We start from the raw sequence: 23,194 nt of genomic DNA on the forward strand, positions 1-23,194 counted from the left end.
TAGTGCATCATTTTTTTTCCAATCTTCTACCTCTTGTCTGGCAAAGAGCCGCTTAAACATACTATAGCACTACAACCTGGTTATTATTGATTTTATAAATTAAAATTAGAATACTAATTACCTATTTCAATACATCCAAAGGTCCATGGAAATGAATGAGGTGTCACTGGAGTTGGAATAGATACTAGCAGCTGTATGTGGGGGAGGGGGCAAATCTGTGATTTACCATTACTGTTGATATAATATCATTTAAAAGTTCAACAATCATAAATCTAATGAGTTAAGTAGTTATAATAATTAACCTAATTACAGACATCAGGAACATTTCAACCAGTTGTCACAAGCAAAGAGGGAGGGCACTCATATAACTGAAATGGGCATCATTTGCCTCTCAAATAGGCCCATCTTCAGGATGAGTTGAACCGAAATGACCTGTTTTTTATGAACTTGTCATCAGAGAAAGATTCCTACCTTTACAAAGATGCTTTACACAATTCCACACTGCAAAAAGTGTGTTTAGGAATTAAACACTTTTCTAAACATATCTTGCACCACATTTTTAAACATGTTTAAATGCTACACATGTTTAGGAATTTGATGGGCTGTGTTTAGGAAATTTGACATTGGTGTTTAGGAATCAAACATGTTTAGAAACGTGGTGCAAGAAAAGTGTTTTATTCCTAAAAACCAATGTCAAATTCCAAAACATCATGTGTTAAATTCCTAAACACATACCTATCAAATTCCTAAACATGTGTAGCATTTAAACATGTTTAAAAACATGGTGCAAGATAGTGTTTAGGAAAGTGTTTAATTCCTAAACACACTTTTTGCAGTGCGCTGTCTGCACACCCCCATCACGTCAAGTGCCCCCGAGATGGAGCGGTTAGTAGCTATATATCAGGGCTGGCTGCCACTATAGTACTTCAGCCTAGGTAATGCCTCTGTGCAAGATAAATGGGATGCACTGGAAAACAAGATCAAAGTGGTTATGGAAAGACATATCCCGAAAAAGACTGCAGCTAAACAGAATAGTTTACCATGGTTCAATAGAACCCACCACAGACTCAAGCGAAGAAACAACGAGCTTTCAATAAAGCTAAAGAGACCCAGAAGACAGAGGACTGGAACAAGTTTGTTGTAAGTCAGAAAGAGCTTAAGAAAGCCCTGGAAGTCTCCGAACGGGAGTTTGTGTCAAACAATCTCACTACTGCCATGAAAGAAAATGTTAAACAATTCTGGTCATATATAAAGAGACTTGGTAACAATGAAACAGGGGTTTCAGACCTGAAAGTCGATAATAAAATTATCAGCGATGGAGAGGGAAAGCTGAAGCATTAAACAACCAATTTTCGAGTGTGTTCACATCGGAGGACGACACAGATATTCCAACACTGAGCGGGAAAACATCCCTGATGTACCCGAGCTTGTCATCTTTGAAAAGGGCGTGCTTAAACAACTGCAAGACCTTTTACCAAACAAAGCGCCAGGCCCCGATGAAATACCACCGTGGTTTCTTAAGATGTTTGCAGCAGAACTAGCACCCATTCTCACAGACCTATTCCAAACTTCTGTAAACCAGGGAGTATTACCAAGGCAGTGGAGAGAAGCGAATATCTGCGGTGTATTTAAGAAAGGGGACAAAGCTGCTCCTGAAAACTACCGTCCTGTCTCCCTAACCAGTGTTGTTTGTAAAATAATGGAACACATCATCCATTCCCATGTTATGAAGCATTTGGAAAAATTCAACATACTTGTGGATTCACAACATGGTTTTAGAAGCAAACGATCTACTGAAACTCAGCTGATATTGACAGTGGATGACATTGCCAGAACCTTGGAGAAAGGTGAGACTATCCACATGGCTATCTTAGATTTCTCCAAGGCGTTTGACAAGGTGCCGCATTTAACGACTACTGGGCAAACTAAATCATTATGGCATAAGAGGAAATTTGCTGGACTGGATGAAGAATTTTCTTACCATACGCACTCCAGAGAGTAGCATGCGAGGAAATTTGTCAACTCCGAAACCAGTCCTGTCAGGGGTACCGCAGGGGACAGCTTTCGGCCCGCTGCTCTTTCTTCTGTTCATAAATGATCTCCCAGATAATATACAAAATAATGTCCGTCTCTTCGCTGACGACTGTTTGGTGTACTCAAATATCTCCTCAGAGGAAGACATGGATTCCTTGCAAGATGACCTTAAACAGCTTGAGAAATGGCAGTCAACATGGAAGATGAGTTTCAATCCCACCAAGTGTTCCATTATGGAGATATCGCATAAAAAGCAACCTCCACACAGAGACTACATCTTCTGTGGCCAAAAACTCCAGGTTCCTAACTCTCATCCATACTTAGGAGTACAGCTTGATGACAAGCTAAATTGGGCTGAACAAGTAGACAACACAGTGAAAAAGGCAAATCGTACTATGGGCATGATTAGAAGAAATCTGTGGTTCTGCCCAAAGGAGGTAAAGACAACTGCTTATATCACCTTAGTTCGACCCAAACTTGAATATGCAAGCTGTGCATGGGATCCCTACAAAGCGGGACAAATCAAGAAAATAGAAGGGGTTCAGAGAAAAGCAGCTCGCTTCTGCATGAGAAACTACAAGAGGGAAGCAAGCGTCACCAAGATGATAGCGGAGCTTGGTTGGGAAACACTCGAGCAGCGGAGGGAAAGTGCTCGACTAAATATGTTACACAAAATTCAAGACAACTTGGTTGGTATAAACAAGGAGACGATATATTAAGCCTTCGCAAATAACTGCCACTAGGACTAGGAAGCAGAAAGCAGAAGTGCCGTTTGCAAGAAAAGATGTTTTTAAATATTCATTTTTTCCAAGAACATTGAAGAAATGGAACTCCATGGGAGAAGACACGGTAAACTTAAAGCAGAATGATGACACTGTAAATTTAAAGCAAAATGATGACACTGTAAACTTCCAGCAAAATGGGGACACTGTAGACTTCAAACAGAAAGACACTGTGGACTTCAAGCAGAAAGACACTGTGGACTTCAAGCAGAAAGACACTGTAGACTTCAAGCAGAAAGACACTGTAGACTTCAAGCAGAAAGACACTGTGGATTTCAAGCAGAAAGACACTGTGGATTTCAAGCAGAAAGACACTGTGGACTTCAAGCAGAAAGACACTGTAGACTTCAAGCAGAAAGACACTGTGGTTTTCAAGCAGAATGACACGGTAGACTCCAGGCAGGAAGACACTGTGGACTTCAAGCAGAAAGACACTGTAGATTTCAAGCAGAAAGACACCGTGGGCTTCAAGCAGAAAGACACCGTGGGCTTCAAGCAGAAAGACACCGTGAGACTTCAAGCAGAAAGACACTGTGGTTTTCAAACAGAAAGGCACCGTGGTTTTCAAGCAGAAAGACACTGTAGATCTCAAGCAGAAAGACACCGTGGATTTCAAGCAGAAAGACACCGTGGATTTCAAGCAGAAAGACACCGTGGATTTCAAGCAGAAAGCAACTGCAGATTTCAAACAGAAAGACACTGACTTCAAACAGAAAGACACTGTGGACTTCAAGCAGAAAGACACTGTAGACTTCATAAACAAAGACACTGTAGACTTCAAGCAAAAAGACACAATAGACTTCAAGCAGAATGATGACACTGACGCAGACTTACAACAAAACGATGGCACACCTGCAATTTAAATGCGCGCAACCCACACAAGTTAGCGACTTGCGGAAAACCGCCCTGCTGACTAAACATTCAGAAGGTTCAGAAGGTTATAGGGTTTAGGAATCAAGCATGTTTAGAAATGTGGTGCAAGAAAAGTGTTTAATTCCTAAACATGCTTTTTGCAGTGCACTTGTTTCCATTCAATTAGCACTGATGTGACATGAGTGGCCCCTTTTGCCATAAAAAGAATCAGCAGAATTGTTAAAGTTTCAACAACAAAATCACAATATTTTTGGCACAATCTGGACAAAGTTTGTGCCAAAATCTGATCTTTCAATTCCAGTTTTGCACAAGCCAAAGCTTGTGCAAAACCTTCACAAACTTGTGACAAAGCATTCAAATAAGACTCATTTTTATTGCAAAGTTTCTACACATGGTCCTACTTTTTGCAGACCCTTGCAAAATGACACCTTTTTGTTCCTAAGAAATCTGTCACTTTGCCATGTACCTGCTGTACAGATAGACATCAAGGACTTAGCCAGCCAGAAATAACCTGGCCGATTTTCTATTATCACGGCGTACGCATCAATGCGACAGCCGTGCACTTTTCCTATCTATGTCTGGTTTATGTAGCCTACTGTATAAATAAACCATTCTAAATTCATGTCAGCTGCTTTGTCATGTTTGTTAGACAATAAAATCACGAAATAAGCAATAACCAAAATGCAATGAGAGTAATGATCTAATTTGCCATCGTAAAAAGAGCAAGATGGCATAAAGAAGTAGTAGTAGTCATCATCACGCTTCGTTCTTGGAACGTATGTATGGCCCCTGTCTTGCATATTAATGTACGACCACCTTGTTTTACACTTGATGTTTGATGTTTCACAATTATAGACAATGATGGAGAATGGTGAGCAACCAGGAATATATGGTTCGCAAAATTGTTATTGGCTCATTAACAAAGCCCATCGCTCCATTACACAGCTTGTTGTATTACCTCACTTTATCTGTAGTGTGATCTGTATGTGCGTGCTGTTATTAAATTCAAAATTTCCAAATCCTTCTATGTCAAAATAATGTCAATTTATCATTCCAGAAAAAAAGGTAAATCAAAATAAAATATGATGAAATTATTGAATTTGTTTCGATAGGTAGAAATTGGCCTCAGATTGCACCAGAGAGCATGTAAAAACCAAATTGTCAAATTTGTGGACCCCGGCCAGCCGCAAGGACTTCTCATTGAGCGCTTTTGTGACACGTTGATATGTGAGTGCCCCATCTCAGAGCTAATGTAAAAGGTGACCTATTTTGGTGTGAAAAAGTAGCTATTCATAATAAGATGTAATCTTCTATAATTAGTAGTTGGCCTCGTTAATTATGAGAGCGACATCAGGAGCATCAATATAATTAATTCATAAAATAATGTAGCATTGTTTCTTTATAAATTACATAACTTTGTTAATCACTAGTAGTATGCTACTACTAGTATCTAGAACCATATGTGATGCGATCAAGCAAAATCAGTCGGAACTCGGAAATACTGAATTTTTAGTTTCTTAAAAGAGTAAGAGCAATTAAAAGAGTTTCCAAAACAGTAGAAAACAAAAGGATTTATATGTCCTTTGTATGGCCATATCTCAAAATCAATATTTCCGAGTTCCGACTGAGTTTGCTTGATCGCATCACATTTGTGTTTACTCTGTCTCTGTCAATGTTATGAAAAATGGGAACGCAGTCAATTAGACTGGCTTTGAATAGGGGAGTTTGTTTCATTACTTTCTATATTTTGTGCCAATAAATTGACCAAGACTCATTGCAATAGATTTACCCTTAAAACTCATCAAGACATTTATCAGTTTCAGGGACGTATTTATTTTCATGGAGTAGATATGCTAAATGTGAGAGTGCTTAAATATGAAGACTTGCACTAATAGACCACAACCTAATTTAGAAACCAGGGTCGCCAGTTCCATAACGTCTCAACTACTTGCTTGCCTTGATTGGATGACACTTTGCAATATAGATTTGGCAACAAACAAACTATTCAAAGTTATTACACAACTACTTTCCGACCCGCTTTCCGAGTGTCATTCTGTATGAGTAATGATTTTTTTGTTTAGCTTACTCGTATACTTACCGGGGTCCTTTATAGCTGCATTCTAACGACATCTGTACAAAAGAATCTGAATTCAAGCCAGGAAGGGATACAAGTCTGTTAATAAGGAAGAAAGAGGAGGTGCTACTTGTACAGCTGTCTTGCAAGAACACATTTATATCAATTCTTTGGATGCAATAATATACCTACAATCAACATGAACAGCAAACTTGTGTGTCTACTTCTCGCTGCACTATTGGGTAAGTTGAATATTTCTTATCTTTCTTGAACTGATTGTATTTTAAGCATTAGGCATTAAGCATTAGGCCTACATGATTTAATTAATTTCCCTTTTGCAATAGTAATTGAACTTGATGAATTAGGCTTATAATTGAACCTCATGTGATATAATAAGCCTGTTATCATCTTATCTAATATTTTTTTCTTCTATATTTGTTTTATTTGTCAGTGATAAGCTTTTGGAAGTTGGCCTAGAATCAATTATTATGCCTATATTTATATTTCCTTTCACATAATTTGTGAATGTGTCTGTTGGAAGTCCATGAATAGAATTTGTCTGAGTTAGGTTTCTAGGACCCCGTTTAGACTAGGGAAAAGTCGTACTTCAACAACGACTTTTTTGAAGTCGAGTTCAGTCGAATTCAGGTCTAAACAGGTACAGTCGTTGTTCAAGTACGACCGAAGTCGAGTTCAAAAGTCGTTGTTCAACAATGCTCCCGAGGTTCATTAAGTCGAATTCAATTCGACTTTGTCGTGGTTGAAGGGCGACTTTTCCTGGTCTAAACAGTCAGTCGAATTGAATTCGACTTTTTCATGCGTGTTGCTGACCTGGCGAGGTGAATTTTTGGTCTGTCGATATGTCGCTAAGCAACGGTACTGTGATATCGATAAACAACAGCTGTTCTTGTGTATTTTCGTACATGTGCAGCATACTGGAGTGAGTGTACTGTAGACCCACATCCAATTCATTCCAAACTCGAAGTAAATCCACCCCGGAAATCCACAACAAATGACCGATTTTATAAATCTTGTCACGAGATGCCGTCTTTTTCATTCGATCCACAGAGTTTGACCCGAAGGATTTTTAAAGTTTTAATTAAGGGTAAATAATTATTATCTCATAACTCGGATGCAAATGGATTTAGTTCATAAACAAGATCAAAAAGTTTTGTGATCCGGCGCGGCCTGAATTCTGTGAGCCGCCCCGCGACTGAATCTTATATGAACTATGACATCACAAGTTGAGCAGTGACACGTTCTGCACATGCTCAGAATGAGTGAAATACGTGTTAAGAATTCAATACGGCGACGTACTCAAAACGTTTCTACCGAAAAACACTGACTTTTATCTCAATTTCACTACTTTGCATGCAGATTTTTTGTTTAAAAAGTATACAGGCATTGAAAATAGAATATAATAAATTATAATCTGAGGTTTAATAAAAAAAAATTACTGGATGACAGAGGGCGTAAATAGTCGTAATCAAATTTAACAGAGTCGAATTCGTTCGGGCGCATAGTGTAAACACCCAGTAAAAACCACAAACACAAATTAATTTATGTTAATCCTCTGTCTTAATCGAATTCGATGTCGAGTTTGAATTTGACTTTTCTCTAGTCTAAACGGGGTCTAGGACTTGAAGATTTGATTGCAAACTTGGTTAGGTTAGTTTGTAAATGTTAATTTGCTGAAACTGTTTTCATTCACCTCTATCCTTATTCAAATAAATTCAAAAAGTTTTGGTTCATCTTTACCAAGAGTGTTGACAAACTGAATGTTTTAACTTGAAAATCTACTTCATTGATAAAAAGTTTATCCTTTGATTGATTGATTGATTGATTGATTCATCACATGATAATGATATTTATGCATCCCTCTGATGTTCAAAGAGTCTGATGAGAAAGGGCAACAGATCTTTGTTTATAAGATGACCTGAATTGAGTCATAATAATAAGAACTAAGATTAGACAAAAGGTTACTCAAGTTCATAGGATTTTCTATTTACCTTTGGTGCTAAATCAAAACTTTTTGACTGTATGTAGTTTTAGGAGCTTTCATTTTTGGATGGTGCTGGTTTTCAGTGTGAGGTCATATATCATAATCATAGGGAATTGATCATGATTGCTAATTTCTCAATGTGTGGGTTTGGGAGGAGCCAATTATTACAGGGTCTGATTATGCAAAAACCCTGCCTGGGTTGCAAAAATAGCTGTCAGGCAAAATCTAGGGGTTGGAAACAAGCTGCAATTGTCAGCTTTTCACTAAATTGAGGATTTGGAGGTTGTTACTATAAATGAAAGTTCAAATATAAATGAATAAATCGGATTCATTTCCTTTCAACAAGCATGCAACTGTAGCAGGGTATCTCCTCTCAGCACTTTGTTTTTATCTCCTAACTGCTCCCCATTACATGGGTGCAGTGAGGCAAGTGAGGTGAACTACCTTGCCCAAGTGCACAACAGGTGCTGCTATAGTGCTAGGATTTGAATCCACAACCACAAGCTACCTGTATTATGAGGGAAACCCTGTGTGAGTGAAAGAGTTTTGAATAAGAAATGCTACCTCAAGAGTTATATAGGATTAGGTTGTTATTAGGAAAAATGTTAAGGGTTAGGATTAAGAGACATAGGGTTAGGGTTGTGCAGTAGATTTAGGATTCAGGCAGTATCTTGTATTCAAAAGTTTCTCAGCAGGTGCAGGTTATATATACAAAAGTATTGCATCCACATTTTGTATTTAAGTTTTTTCATAAAATAGTTGGCTTAGCTTGGGTGTGGTGTCAAATGTGTTTATTGTTGATGAGAGGACATGCTAAAATCGGAAATTTAAAGCTTTCGAGTCCAGGCTGTTGAGTGAAGTTTCACAGCCAAATTTAATCTTTTGGAGATCCAAGAAGTTGAGATGTGAGTCATTACCTTTGACACAAGTTCTCATACCCATGGGTGCAAAGTTCAATGAAGTCAGTTTAGTAATTGTCTTGAGATCCACACATTCCATATAGGCAGTAAATGAGCCTGGTTGTTCTATAAGGGAGGCCCCAGTTAAGGGGATTTCATAGCTCCTAGATAGTGAGAACCATGCAATCAGAGCAAACGTTAGTAAATTACTAGCCGTGCATAAATATTGTTTACTGGAGTTAAACCTACGTTATGTGACACAAAACACTGACAAATAAAAGTTTAGCTTTGTGAAGAAACTTTTATATAGTAATGCCTATTCCTTGTTCAGCGAAAATCTACGCTGGCGGGGTCCAATGGCGGAGGAAAAAATCGACCGAATCCTGGACCAAATGAAGGATTTAGCCGTTTCTGTGCATCGACTGCAAGACAACGAAGACTCGTTGAAGGCTAGGTTGAAAAACATCGAGCAAACAATTTGCGAAAAGCCCAATATTGAGGACAAATCTGAACGTCATGTTGACGATCATGCCAGGTCAGGTTTACATGTGAATGGTAATTATTATGCCACGTCCACAGGACAGTCGGCCTATGTCGATCCTTACGATAGCAATGCCAATGGACTTTCGTCCGATAATACAGTCGGGGACCTTCAGCACGAGTTTTTCGCTATAAAGGATGCAGTAAGCAAACTAAAACTGCCTCCTGATCACAGGCTGAGCGACCAAAAGAAAGGAATCAAGCGCAAGGACCAGCAGACTTTGCAGGTGGTATCACGATCTGCCAAGTACGTAGAAACATCGCTTAAATTATTAAGCACATTATCGCCAGGTAGTGAATTGTCTCAGGAGGACTACGGTCACTTCTACCAGGTACAGCTTGCTCATATAAGATTCTTACAAGATGAGTATGCCTCTTTGGTAGTCCAGGGTAAATTTAGTGAAGATACGGCACAGTTTTTTAGAGCATTTCAGCAGAACACATCCGGGCTGTCACCTAGTGCACTCAAAGACTTAAAGTTGGCGTCATCACTTGCAGCGCACTCTGATAAAAGTGATAGTAGCTCTAAACGTAGTCAGGGAAGTGCAAATAACTTTACAGCTTCTTCGGATTCCAACTGGCGTGAGCGTCGGCGTGGAACTTTCAACTTCAACAGGGGTGGCTACAGCAATTTTGGTTATCGTGGTTATCAACACGGTTCGGTGTCAGGTGATGTTTACAATCGCTACGCAAACCGCAGTGTGCCGCCACAACGACCATCGTCACAGTCTGACAATTGATTTGTTTAGCAGTTGGACTCATACAGGTGAAAAGGACCCACGCAATGTTTGTGATTTAACACTTTAACCAAATTTGGTATTACAGTTACACTAGTGCACAACATGATACAAGACAAGTTTTGCCAATTTGAGAAATGTTGTACTATTGATTGGTCAGTTGTGATTTTAAAACCTGTGTTTAACCTGTTTTGTATACATAAGTTATGCATGTACATGTATGTTACCTTTCAGCTAGTTAAATTAATGTTGATATTATGTGCTTTGGTAAACAATCCAGCAGCTTTAAAGCAGCTACCTTGCGTAATAAGGTTGATTACTGGCATCATATTGGTGCCCCAAATGAAGTGCTTGATTGGATACAAAGCGGCGTATGTATTCCATTTGTGAATGAACCTGTCAGTTTTCATTTACCAAATAGAGCTTTTACTGGCTCCCAGTGTAAATTTATCAAGAGTGAGCTGCAAGCTTTACTTCAGTCAGGTGCAATTCGGGAGGTTTTTTACACTCCCTTTTGTGTTTCACCAATCAGTTGTGTGCCCAAAAAAGGCGGCAAACATAGGTTAATTGTTGATCTGCGTCAAATCAATTTATGTTGTGAAACACCAAAATTTCGCAACGAGGACATTAACTCTGTTATTGATTGTATTCAACCACATGATTTGTTGATTACTTTGGATATCAAAAACGGTTTCCATCATGTTCCTGTGGCCTTTGAGCATCAAAATTTCTTAGGCATTTCTTTTGAGAATCGCTTTTTTGTTTGGCAGGTCCTTCCCTTTGGTTTAAGTGCAAGTCCGTACTATTTTTGCAAAACAATTAGACCTGTTATTCAATATTTACGCATGCGCGGGCTTCGCCTTACTGCGTATGTCGATGATTTCATTTTATTCAGCCAAAAGCGGTGCATCCAAGACCACAAGAACTTATTCATAGATACCCTATTGCGCCTTGGTTGGGTGATTAATGAAGAAAAATCTTCTTTGTATCCAGAGGAATCTAAAAATTATATTGGTTACAAGATCACAACTGGTGAAAAACCAACTTTACGTGTCCCAAATGAGCGCATCTATAAATTGCGTAAAGACTTGAGGCGCGCTTTAGCCCAATGTCAAATCAATGCGCGCATGCTTGCTCGAATAGCAGGGCAATGCCTTATCCTTAATACAGCTAGAGAATCTACAACTGACGGGTAATGACGGAGATAATAACATGAATAATACGAACTTTTCGCTGAACAAGGAATGATCTTTGACCTGACCTATGGTCAGGTCAACACTAATTGAATTAGTCTTAGACCTCCAGTCGTTTTGTTAACCTAACTACAGTATAATTGCATGGAGGCGCACTCCGCATAGTATGCGCAGTGTTTTCGGATGCATTAATTTTTCTTGTGGATGAAAGCATTTATATTTGCTTGCATTTTCCATCATTTTAGTGACAATTTTTTTTATAGAAATAGCAAAAATCGCAGGATTTTTTTCTTGTGTATGAAATAGGTTAATAAATATGTATCACCTACTATAGAGTTACTGCTAGTTGCTCGAGTAATAATTTGTACTGCTAGTTGCTCGAGTAATAATTTGTACAAAATAATGTACTTGTACTGAGATGTTGATGGGTCTACTACGCGGTCTATTGCACTCCCCCTTTTGGGGCTCATGCATTAGATGCATCAACATCTTGGTACGTGTGCATTATTTTGTACAATTTCACTCCCAACAAGTGATACACATTTATTAACCGATAAATGAAACGCATTTGGGGTGGAAATACAATTCATACCTACTAATTTGGCATTCATTTTCATCCTTTCCGTTTCTGAGGGGACATCAGCTCTAGCTGCCACCCCAGGTTCCCTAGCCCTGGTTCCACCCAAACTATTTTTTCCAGGAGATACTTGTCAAAAATGTACAAATTGATTGCATACTAAACTAAGTCTTTGATCCAAGTAAGTCATTCCTGATGAAAGATGAGCAAACATGAAACTGGAAAGAATTGCATTTTGATATCTATGTGTTGCTTGATTTGTTCATTTGGGGGTCTTCTTTAAATAAGTCATAAATTAACCAAATTCATCACCAAAAATTACCAATGGTCAACAAAAGGGCATCACATTATCACACTTCTTCTTAGATGAAGATGTGTGTCACACTTCAATTATTCAAGGTTAGTTGAATTTGTTGTGCCGAAAGTCAGTGTAAACTTTTAGAAATTGTTAATCACCAGCACGTATGAACTTATGTTCGAATGAATTAATAAGTTATGTTATAATTCTTATTGTATTGTAGATATCTGACCTACTCCCTTCCTAATATAAGATGTTCTTAATCATAGCCCGGGGGGTCACTCTCACATGCTACCCACCCGCGTCCGACCACCTCTGAAATGCACCCTTAATGGCGAATTTTCACATAACCAAATTGCTCCCCTTAATGGTGAAACACATGCAAAATCCTACACTAAATGGCGTAGCACATGGAAAAACGATACCCTAAATGGCGTTATTAAACTGAGAAATATCTAATTTATAAGTGGCGTAAATGGGAAAATGAGCTAATTTGATACCCAAGGTATCTTTTTGATGTTACAGACCTATAGATACTAAACAAAACATGCGCAAAGGTAACAAGAATCAATTAAAAAGTGGTAATTTTTATCAAATTAGTGCAAACTCACTCAAACAATAATATTACTAACCCTAAACGTCTATTAATGGCGATGCCTTCTGAAAAAGTACCCCTTTTTCAAAAAGACGTCGACAACGCTGTGTGGTGAAATACATACCCTTTTAGATGTTTTTCTTGGACACGGGTGCGTAGAAAGTCAAGTAGTGAGTGACCCCCCCCCCACCCCCGGATCATAGCTAGGAGGAAGGTTAAGGGTAGACTAGGTATTGTTGGTTGAAATGCCAAAAAAAAAAAATCAATTTTCATTTTCTAAATCAATATATTATTTAAAATTATTTGCAAAAGTTCATTCTACAAATCATATACTTTCAAAATGTGCTTGATTTAATGTAATGAGCTATGTACGTTTTACAAAAGTGTTGTTGTTTCAGCCCTCTTTACAACATAACTCAAGTACCACAGGACCTACAAAAGTATATCTGTGATATTTGAATTCTTCTATACATGCTCGCTATGAAATGATCAATGCAATTTTTGCCAAAGCTCAGTACCATTAGCAAGATACTGTGTACTACCAATTTGCAACAGTTTAAAATAGTTGCTAATCTTAAGGGGACATTTGGAGGGGCAGTGACGTGAACAAAAATGTCATGATACTGCTAAAATATTACACCATATGAATGTTTTTGGGTGATAGATTTTGAACATTTCCCCAATTCTAAGAGGGGTGATCTCCTCTCAGGCCCCCTTTCTCTAACAATTATTATGCTTATTGCTTACAGTCTAGAAAGGCACCATTCTTTATATATCCTCCGCTCCTTACAGCCACCAACTCTAACTACGCCCCTGTTTTTAATGAAACAGAAAAATAAAAAAAACAAGTCAATTTGCTGATGTGTTTTTCTGTAGTGAACTAGTTCATCATTATTAGGTTTCAAATGGGTCATAATGTGGTGTAGTGATCAAACTCACAGTTGAATGCCAAACTAGCCATGGAACTGAAGCAATTTTATCTTTAGTGGAAGAAAGGTTTAATAGGCCTATGAATAAACTAAATTAGGCATGTAAAACATGGTAAACAAGGAACGGAAATCATGTGATATCGATATGTAAAAACTTCAGTACATTACATATTGTTAGCAATTTAGCAAAATTATCATGGTGGATGCATACTTCATCAATATCGGACATTTGTAATAGGTTTACCATCAGATAATGCATAATACAGTTCAACCCACAAAAATATTGTGTGTCTGTGAAACTAAAAATAAAGAAAATATGCATTCCATAAACCACCTTATAAGCCAATAATAGCGTGCAACATAATGAATTAAGTTACAGTTTTGGAAGTTACGGTGGATACGTCTTAATTTGGTATGACGGATATTGCTATTAGTTTGCCATTGAGAGTTTGTGTCAGCATACACCCCGATATAAACTAACTGGTGCCTGAAATCTTGATTTTGTTCCTGTAATAACTTGACAATGAAACCATTAATACCGAGTTGCTTTCATTTCAATTAAAAAGCTGCTTTAATAGTATATAATCAATTTGTCAGTGATAGTAGAATGGCTGTTAGACACTGTGGCTGTTAGGGTACCAACATAGAAAATAACAAAATGACAAATAAGCAAATGATATTGAGGATTTATATAGACATGTTTTTCAACTGAACAGGAATTAGCAGGATGAATAAGATAAATATGTATTAGAATGTCAGTGTTGTGACCTTGGCTTTTAAATAGATAAATAAATTTAAAAAAATAAAAAACTTGCATTGCACTTTTACAGAAAACTGCCCAATTTCATGTATAGAACAGGAAGTATTGAGAGTTTCACTGTGTCTTCAAGATGATGAGCGATTTCAATATGAATATTGATGTCATTAAGAAAACATTGTTTCTTTATTTGATATGTAGCAGTCTTGTCCATAATCACAGAAAACTGATGGGTACTAATCATTTTGATATCAGCTTGTATAGCCAGACTCTGGTTAGAGTCTGCTGTTGTCAGTGTGAATTAGAGGTAACAAATCATCTCTGCTGCAGGAAGGACAGGCTATTTTTATATTAATGCTCTTCTTGCTAGCCATATCATATTAATAAAAAGTCCCAAGTTTTGAGATATTTTCTCAAAATATCAAGAACTATTTTGAGAACTACTGAACCAATACTAGGCTTGTTTGTACTCATTTGAATGCATTTTTCATGCTGATTCCAAATATGGTCATGAAAATTTACAATTCTGGAATTTTTGAATTTTTGAATTTTTGAATTTTTTGAAACTTGTCGTCTGCAAGCGTGGAGAGAGTTCAGACTGCAAATATGGAAAGAGAACGGACATTACATTGTGCCAGTGCCAGAATATATTTTGTGCACAAACTTACAATAGCTGCCATTTACATTATTACAAAGAACCAACTTCAATTTGTAGTGGTCTCAAAGAATAGAGAATATCAACATCTCCAAAAAATAGTCATCTGAATGTTCCTTTTTAAGTACATATTAAAATGTGTTTATGCTCTCTGTGCTATCCATAGGTTTCAATATAGGCTTCAATATAAAATGTAGTTTTGACAATTTGTCTCAAAATATCAAGAGCTTTCTCAAGAACCACTGAAATTCGCCTTGTTTGCACTCATTTTGTGCACTTTTCATGCTAATTCCAATTATGGTCATGTTAATATACAATTCTGAAATTTTTGGATTTATGAAGAAAATTTGGAATCTGCAGTCAATACCCGTGTGGAGAGGGTTAATGCAAATCAAACCATAATCCTAAAAGTTTGGGAAGTCCGGCCCTAACCTGGGTCATAATCCTAACCCAAAACCCTACTCTAATTCTCTTGGTGTGCTGTTAGTTAATAGTATTCTATTAGTTAGTTAATAGTAGTTCTGTGTAACTTCCTTTTAGGCAAAATGGCTTTAATTATGATGGCGTAGTAACTTAGCACAGCATTAACAAGTTAACTAAGTAAACTTTTTTCAATTTAGGTCACTCCTGGAGTGTGATCAAGGTTGTCTTCTTGTATAACCTTATGTGAGACTTCCCCTTTGCAATTGATGACTTAACCCTAACCATACAAAAGAACACAAAACTACACTTCACAAAGCATAGGCACAGGCAGGTATCACACATGATGCGATTGCGTCATCATGCGAAGAGTCATATGGTCACGGAAAGCTTGGGCAGGCAAGCTACACCCCCATGGCAAGGTAGGCCCGTGCACGTGTCTGGCACCAGAGGGGTCAGGGGTTCAAAACCGCAGCCAAAAAAACCTTTTCTCTTCTTCTTTCTATCTTTCTTCCTCCTCTCCTTCCCCTCGTCAAAAAGCAACGTGGGCGTTAGGTTTAACATGAAAAAGTTAAAGCCATATTATAACATTTGCTGAGGAAGACGCCTCACTGAATTTTTAAAATTCCTTTTTTACACGATTAAATTGTACTTTATTAAACCAATATACTCTGCAAAAATCAAGACTCTAGGTGCTGTAGTTTTGTCAAAATCCGAACCGGCGCTTTATTATTACGATGGAATTATTAGTCGAACGCATACACGATGTTCATAACACACAGTATGCATACACGGCGTGAGGGACGGTGATATACACAACAAAGGGTCGTACCACAACATGACCGAAGGAGTGGTACATATTGGCGACATGTGCGCTGGTAGTAAATTCCAATTTTCTTTGCTTTGCCGTAGTTGTTCGGCTCAAAAATAAAAGGGATATATCTGACAGTAAAAGCTAACATTTTATGGCAAAGAAATGCTAATCTATTTTGTTTGAAAATGTTATAATATGGCTTTAAGTTTGCAGGTGTATTTATGTACATAAATCCAGGAACATGTATGTTTTGCACATGCAGTGACACATAGCTACACATGCATTTTAAAAATATGCGGAGTACTGTATTATGCTGTTATTTTTGTGCAGGCTTTAATTTCACAAATATTGCAAGTTGGCGCACAAATAACAAGACAGGGAAAATGAAAGTTTTTATATAAAGTTACATATATACTTGACATAAGTTACATGGAATATACAACTCTTATATTTTCCAGAAACCTCAAAATCACACAAAATTATTTATGTGAAAATAGCACCAAGTAATGCATGCCCAGTCAAAAAAATGTTGCACCTACATATATACATACAAAATGATTCAAAACTTGACACTTCATTAAAAATAACATATTTTCTTTGTAAATTCATAATAAAACATCAGCAATTCAATATGATTCCCAAAAGTTCCAAAATACAAAATAAACATAATAATTTTCTGTGGGCATTCATATAAATAAAACATCAACAATTCAATATGATTCCCAAAAGTTCCAAAATACAAAATAAACATATATATTTTCTTGTGCACATACCCATATAAAAACATCAACAATTCAGTATGATTCCCAAAAGTTCCAACGTACAAAATAAACATATTGTCTTGTGCATTCATAATAAAACATCAACAATTCAATATGTGACACTATTTTGGTCCATAGGGGTCAAAGGAGGCATTTTGAAAATTGAGTTACTGTAATTATTACATTTACATACAATAGGCTATCATTTACTGAAAACACCAAAGGTCTAGCATACTTGGTTCTAAAGTTATGAGGTTTTTTTTATTCTTATTTTCCTATGTATTTTATCATTTTTTTACTCCATATTTTTACCTTTATCTCAGTTTCAAGTTTGCTGCCTTTGGCCTCCATGGATCGTGTCACACATGATTCCCAAAATTACCAAAATACAAAATGTTTTGTGTTTTAGAAACACTTATCATTATGAGAATAGTGTGTGTAAGAGATGAATTGTAGGATCTGCTTTCAGGATGCATTGCAAGCTATGCACATCCGCTTCAAGACAGGACTGACCTTGTTTTTAGGATATTTTTAGATAAATCTTAAGTATATCATTTTCCTAAATTAAATTGCCCCATGGTTTTGTTGATATTCTACTTTTTTCCCAGGCTTTTTTCATCCGAAGGAAAAGACTTTATACCGAGTGCCCCCAAAAAAGTTATGTAGATTTTTGAAAATAATCTAACTTAAGGTAGCGCTATCGGATATAGATTTTTTTCTAATTTAAATATGTGAAAGTCCGTGCTCTCTTGATTACAAAACTGAAATTTTATTTTAATCGGACATTCAGTTCTCGAGATATGGCCTGTCAAAATGGCGCGAAACCAACAAATTGGCAACAACTTTCTTTTTATTTTCTTTATTTTTGGCATGCAGTGTTGCCAGATAATTTTATAATTATATATGCATGAATTATGCAAAGTAAAGTTTTCAGATACAATTAGAAGAGGTATGGCACTGAAACTTGGTACATGAGTAGTACACATGAAATGCAACAAACCTACGGTCGCGTTTGGCAAATTTCCATTTGCATAATTAATTAGGGCCCTAATCAACTTTTCTAATTAGTGGCCCTAATTAATTATGCAAATTGAAATTTGACAAACGCAACCGTGATTTTGTAGCACCTTGTGTGTACTACCCAAGTACCAAGCCTCAGTACCATAGCTCTTCTAATTGTATCTGAAAACTTTACTTTGCATAATTCATGCATATATAATTAGAAAATTACCTGGCAACTGGACTTGTCAAAATATAGAAAATAAAAAGAAAGTTGTTGCCAATTTTTTGTTTTGGTTTGGCGCCATTTTGACAGGCCATATCTCAGAACCAAATGTCCGATTGAAACAAAATTTTCAGTTTTGTAATCTACAAGGTAAGAGCTTTAACATATTTAAATTGAAAGAGAATCTAAATTTTTGCATTAGCCGATAGGGCCACCTTAATGTTAACAAAATGTCCTTTTCATGATACCCTCCACTAACCATGCTAACACCAGTGTTAATGTAAAGTTCACAACTATTATATTTAGCCCGCATTCCACACATTCTTGAGCAAGCTGTTTACCATGCTAATGTGACATAATGCAGCACACAAGGTTCACTGCATGCATATGCACCCGTGCGCACAGGTGCATTTTGCGGGTCATTTGAGTAGGTCTAGCCATAGCATGACAGATGCAGTAAGCCTCTATTGAACATGTTGATTACAGGGTTTATCAAGAGTTCAGTCAGAAAATGGACAATATTCTAACAGTATAACACAGCAGCGATTTCATTTCAATAAAACCAATACAAAGCCTTAATGCAAATTAATTTCATTATGTTGATGGCGTGCAAAAATGCTTCACTAAAAAGTCGCATGTTCCTGCCAAATGACCATCTTCCTTTATTTGTTACCACCAAGAGTCAAGAAGTTCTAAGATGTGCAATATTTAATTTGACAATAGGCCCTATAGAGCAATAAGTTCAACCATGAAAAAAAATAAGCGAAAAATAAAAAGTAGACCAATAAGAAAAAATATGAAAACAAAGATATGTTTTTTTGTTGAACGACATTGTGATGGTTACTCACTCTTGACACCCCTGTCATCTAGTACTCATAAGTTAAGTTGTGTTTAAGATGCGGAGTTAAAACGTAATAGAGTATTACAAGAATGATGGAAAAATAATTCCTGATATCTCAATATTAACCTGTTTGGCTTTCACTTATAACATCATTTTCTTACAATTTTCTACATTATACCCTGGGACAACTGGTTAATTAGTGAATTAACAGGCCCATATGCAGGATTTATTTTGTAAGGGTACAGGACTTCCAAATAGGGGACCTTTTTAAATGAAAAGAGCACCTTTGTAGTTTTTTTTTTTTTTAAAAATTACCTCTTTAAACACCTTATCACCAAAAAGTGGACTTTTTGTCAATATTTCTCCCACTTTTTGACCTTTTTCTCATAAAATAAATAAAAAAGTGAACCTTTGTGGATTTTGGTGGTGGGGTAGGCTGCTGGACCCCGGTGTCGTCACTTAACATTCAAAGGCGTAACGCATGATCGTTCCCTAAGTCAAAAATACCCCCTATTTTGCGCGGTTTCAAGAACATTTTAGTCATTTTTACCCCTATTTTACACGTAAAACGGGTACAAATTACCCTTAAAAATACCCCTATTTTTGTGCATTTCAAGTACACTTTTACAAAAGTACCCCTTTTTTAACATTTCAAGAACACACACAAAAACACCCCTTCTGATTAATTGTCTTTTCTGAGGAGAACTCTGTTGTCCTTTTAAATGATGAAAATAACAGAAAAATATATACAGATACATCGAATAGGATGCATCATGTGTTTTTTATGATACAGTTATCAACAATGTAATCTTTCCTCCGTTTTTTTTTTTTTTTTTGCAAAATAAAGCTGACTGACAAAAATTACGAACTCTGCATTTGCCACAAATTTCCTCACTCAAACCACTATATCAGCCCCATCTTTAGATATTTTGAAGAAAAACCTCTAGCTTGCCGGTCACCAAATAGTTAGCGATTTGCGGTTTTCGCCCTGCTGACTTCAACTTCAGAAGGTTCAGAAGGAACAATTCCTTTATGATCAGGTGCCATTTCGAAGAGTTTGTGGCCCGGTTTGTGGGTACCCAGTTTGTCAAGGCTCCGGAGGCCGAGCGCATCATTAATAAAGCCGATGAAAAAAGTCCCATGGAATCAGCGGCCAAACTGGGTAAGTCCCCAGTGACGTAATCGGTGTAAACAAACCATGAAACAAATAAAACTGAGTCGAGCGTGTTGCTGAATATTTAGGCAAAAAAGTTTCACAAAGGTGAAATCCGGGAGTAAATTGAGAGAGAAATGGTAAGATTTCTTGGGATTTCAACATTATCACGATTCACAAAAATATACCCTATGTTTTAATTTCGAGTACACTGTCGTCAAAAACAACCCTATTTTTTAAACATCGCGCACATAAAATGTTCGCGAACATAGTTTAAATATAACCCCTTTTTTCGCGAAATTGGGAACGATCATGCGTACACATAGTCAATGTTAAGTGACGACACCGGGTGCTGGACTGGGTGAATTCAGACCATTTGTGAGATAAAAGCTGTGATCACTTACATGACCAATTTGAACTTATTTATAAGAGACTGACTCAAGATTACCAGTTATGTCTATTTTGACTACACAAAGCTAATTTTTGCTTTATCTGTTGTTTATTCGATATATAGTTATTACCAGTGCTCAGCATGGCAACAATGCCCAGCAAGCAGCAGGATCTGAAGTAGAATCGGAAGTTGAATCAGAGGCACCTGAAATTGAATCTGAGGTACCTGAAGTCGAATCAGAGGCACCTGAAGTTGAATCTGAGGCACCTGAAATAGAAGAACCTGAAGTACAAGCAGCAGTCGAATCAGAAGTAGAATCTGAAGTAGAATATGAAGCCCCAGAAATTGAATCTGAAGCCCCAGAAATTGAGAGTGAATTTGAGAGCGAAGCCCCAGAAGTTCCAGGATCCTTTATTTATGCTGCACCCATGGACGGATTTGAATCCAGTGCATCAAAATCAGATTTCCAAGCTGCAGCAGGCAAATCTGTTGGCATGGTGATGGGAGCAGTATGTGGTGTAGTTGCCGTCACCGTAGTTGCAATAATTGTGATTCGTAAGAACAGAGCAGCATCAGGACTTGGAAATCAAGCTTAATTCTGAACTGTTACAATGCAGGGACATAAAAGATTAATACATTTTTGCAGTTGTTGATGAACATATTTTTGCTATCAAATCAAGTTATATATTATGCAGATGTTTCATAATTTTGATAAAGAATATATATTTATATAAACTTAAAGCCATGTACTTTGTTCAGCACTATTGAAATAAGTAGAATTTGTATGCTTCTAAATTTTCTATAAAAGTGCACCAACCTTTTTTGCAATCCTTTTCTAATGCTTGATCTTAATTTTAAAATGCAGCAATGCTAAGCAAATCAGAATAAAAAAATTATTTCATTGAAATCAATTCACTAAATTATGAGGTATACCTGTGTTGTGTTGATCAAAGTATATAATGAGTAAATAGCCCTAACACGTATAAATCTGACAAAATCTTACAAGGAAAACTGCGCATGCATGCATGCATTCCACATGATGCCATTACGCAATCACCCGAAGTCATTTATGGCCACCAAATCGCTGGCCAGGCAAGCAACTCCCTCGTGGCATGAGGTTGGTGATTGTGTGCGTGGCACCCAAGGGGTGCCAGGGTCAATTCCCGGGGGTGCCAAGTGAAATCTTTCTTCATCTTCTCTCCTTTCTTGTTCCTTCTCTGCCTTCAGATAGCAAAAAAGCATGTTCATTGTTACAGTTAAGAATGTAAACTAAGCATCAGTTGGTGACATCATCTAATGCATATTTATAAATGAATATTTATTGGATATGTGCATGGTAACTGTATTAATTGAACATCTCTAAGGCAGCGAAAGAACCAGTCCATATTTGGTATGATCGCCCCCCTGTTTGTTTAATGGAATAAATTGTGTACCTATAAACCAGCCAAAAAGGCATGTGATATCAGGTCCATTCGCTGCCTTATAGGTGGTTTTGTTTGTAAATGTGATTACAGTGCAGATTTGTATCATTGGCCTGGCAAAGTCACGTTTTTTCCCCTTCATCCCCGGGCCTTTGTCTTTATATGTGACTAATACTACACTATCAGAGGATATAGAACATCTTTAAGGATGTATATAAGTCAGTTTAAAAGTTAAGCTCTGGAGACATGTTCATTACGTAAAAATTATGCTGTATCAGACTTAGACCTTGAACACATCAAGTCAATTGATATAAGTTTATAAGCCTATGGCCTAATTTTACATAATGGTCTGGGAATTGGAGTGCAGTCCTGTTTTAGTCATTCCTGAAGTCCTTTGGAAAAGAAACATGAAGTATGTCATTACATTGCCAATGCACACCACACATTTACTAAGGGTGCGTGCATTGATGATGTGCTCATTGAGGATGACATTTTCTTTGCAAAGAATTTCAGGAATAATTGAAATGGTCAATTAGATTCACTTGTAAGCTTCAATAATTTAACTACTGAAGCTTAAGGCACAGGTCTCATAAACCTGAGGTCCTGGGTTCAATTCCCAGGCAGGATCACTTTTTCTACTTGTCTCCTTTATTATTGGCGACAGCGAACCTGGTGAAAAATTATGTTTATTTATATTATTCCCATTGATCGTGCTACTGTTTTTCCATGTACTGAAGCTCTGTTGAATTTGTTGGACTCTGTTTCCAGCAAGGTCTTGGAATTGGGTTATTCCAGTTGAGATCCATACATCCCCTATGAAAGGCATGACCTTAATCTCAGACTACAAATGGAGTCATCCATTCAGGTAACCCCATTTGAAACCTACACTTACTGTGTAATTGTGAATGTAAAGTGATGACCAATGTGTGATCAATGATTTGCGAGCCAAAAGTGCCTTATTTTCATACACATTTTCCTCTTCTCTGCCAGTATATGTATACATTATTGATTAATATTTTAGTACTGAATTGTATAAATTTGCAAGATATCAAATAAAAACATTTGAAATGAACATTAAAACAATCTGCAATTAATTCTTTTCAGAGTCAAGCCTGTTTATACTTGATATAATAATAATTTCCAGATTTTGAAGAATATGATCTGAGTGCAACCACACAATGGTTTAGTATGGGAACCTGACCAAAGTCCAAGACCCCAAATGA

The 23,194-nt window shown here is 37.0% G+C and overlaps 2 protein-coding genes across 2 annotated transcripts; both read left to right on the top strand.

Annotated features, from left to right (window-relative positions):
* Window positions 1–2,003: 2,003 nt before the first annotated feature.
* On the top strand, window positions 2,004–4,199 carry LOC140152111 (uncharacterized). The gene is given in 3 exon segments (XM_072174408.1): window positions 2,004–2,741; window positions 2,743–3,276; window positions 4,167–4,199. Coding segments are annotated over 3 exon segments (1,305 nt in total).
* A 1,517-nt stretch (window positions 4,200–5,716) lies between these two features.
* Window positions 5,717–23,053, top strand: LOC140152915 (uncharacterized). The gene is made up of 2 exons (XM_072175456.1): window positions 5,717–6,005; window positions 20,674–23,053. The coding sequence occupies exons 1-2, from the start codon at window positions 5,963–5,965 to the stop codon at window positions 21,144–21,146; spliced, it is 516 nt and encodes a 171-aa protein (XP_072031557.1). The 5' UTR covers window positions 5,717–5,962; the 3' UTR covers window positions 21,147–23,053.
* The last annotated feature ends 141 nt before the right edge of the window (window positions 23,054–23,194 follow it).

This window comes from Amphiura filiformis, chromosome 5, assembly GCF_039555335.1.
Source record: "Amphiura filiformis chromosome 5, Afil_fr2py, whole genome shotgun sequence".
In the NCBI taxonomy this organism is placed as follows: Eukaryota; Metazoa; Echinodermata; class Ophiuroidea; order Amphilepidida; family Amphiuridae; genus Amphiura; species Amphiura filiformis.

Coding starts and splice junctions, on each gene's coding strand:
- LOC140152915 (XM_072175456.1), top strand. CDS start 5,963: ATGAACAGCAAACTTGTGTGTCTACTTCTCGCTGCACTATTGG. Junction 6,006..20,673: donor ACTTCTCGCTGCACTATTGG/GTAAGTTGAATA, acceptor TTCGATATATAG/TTATTACCAGTGCTCAGCAT.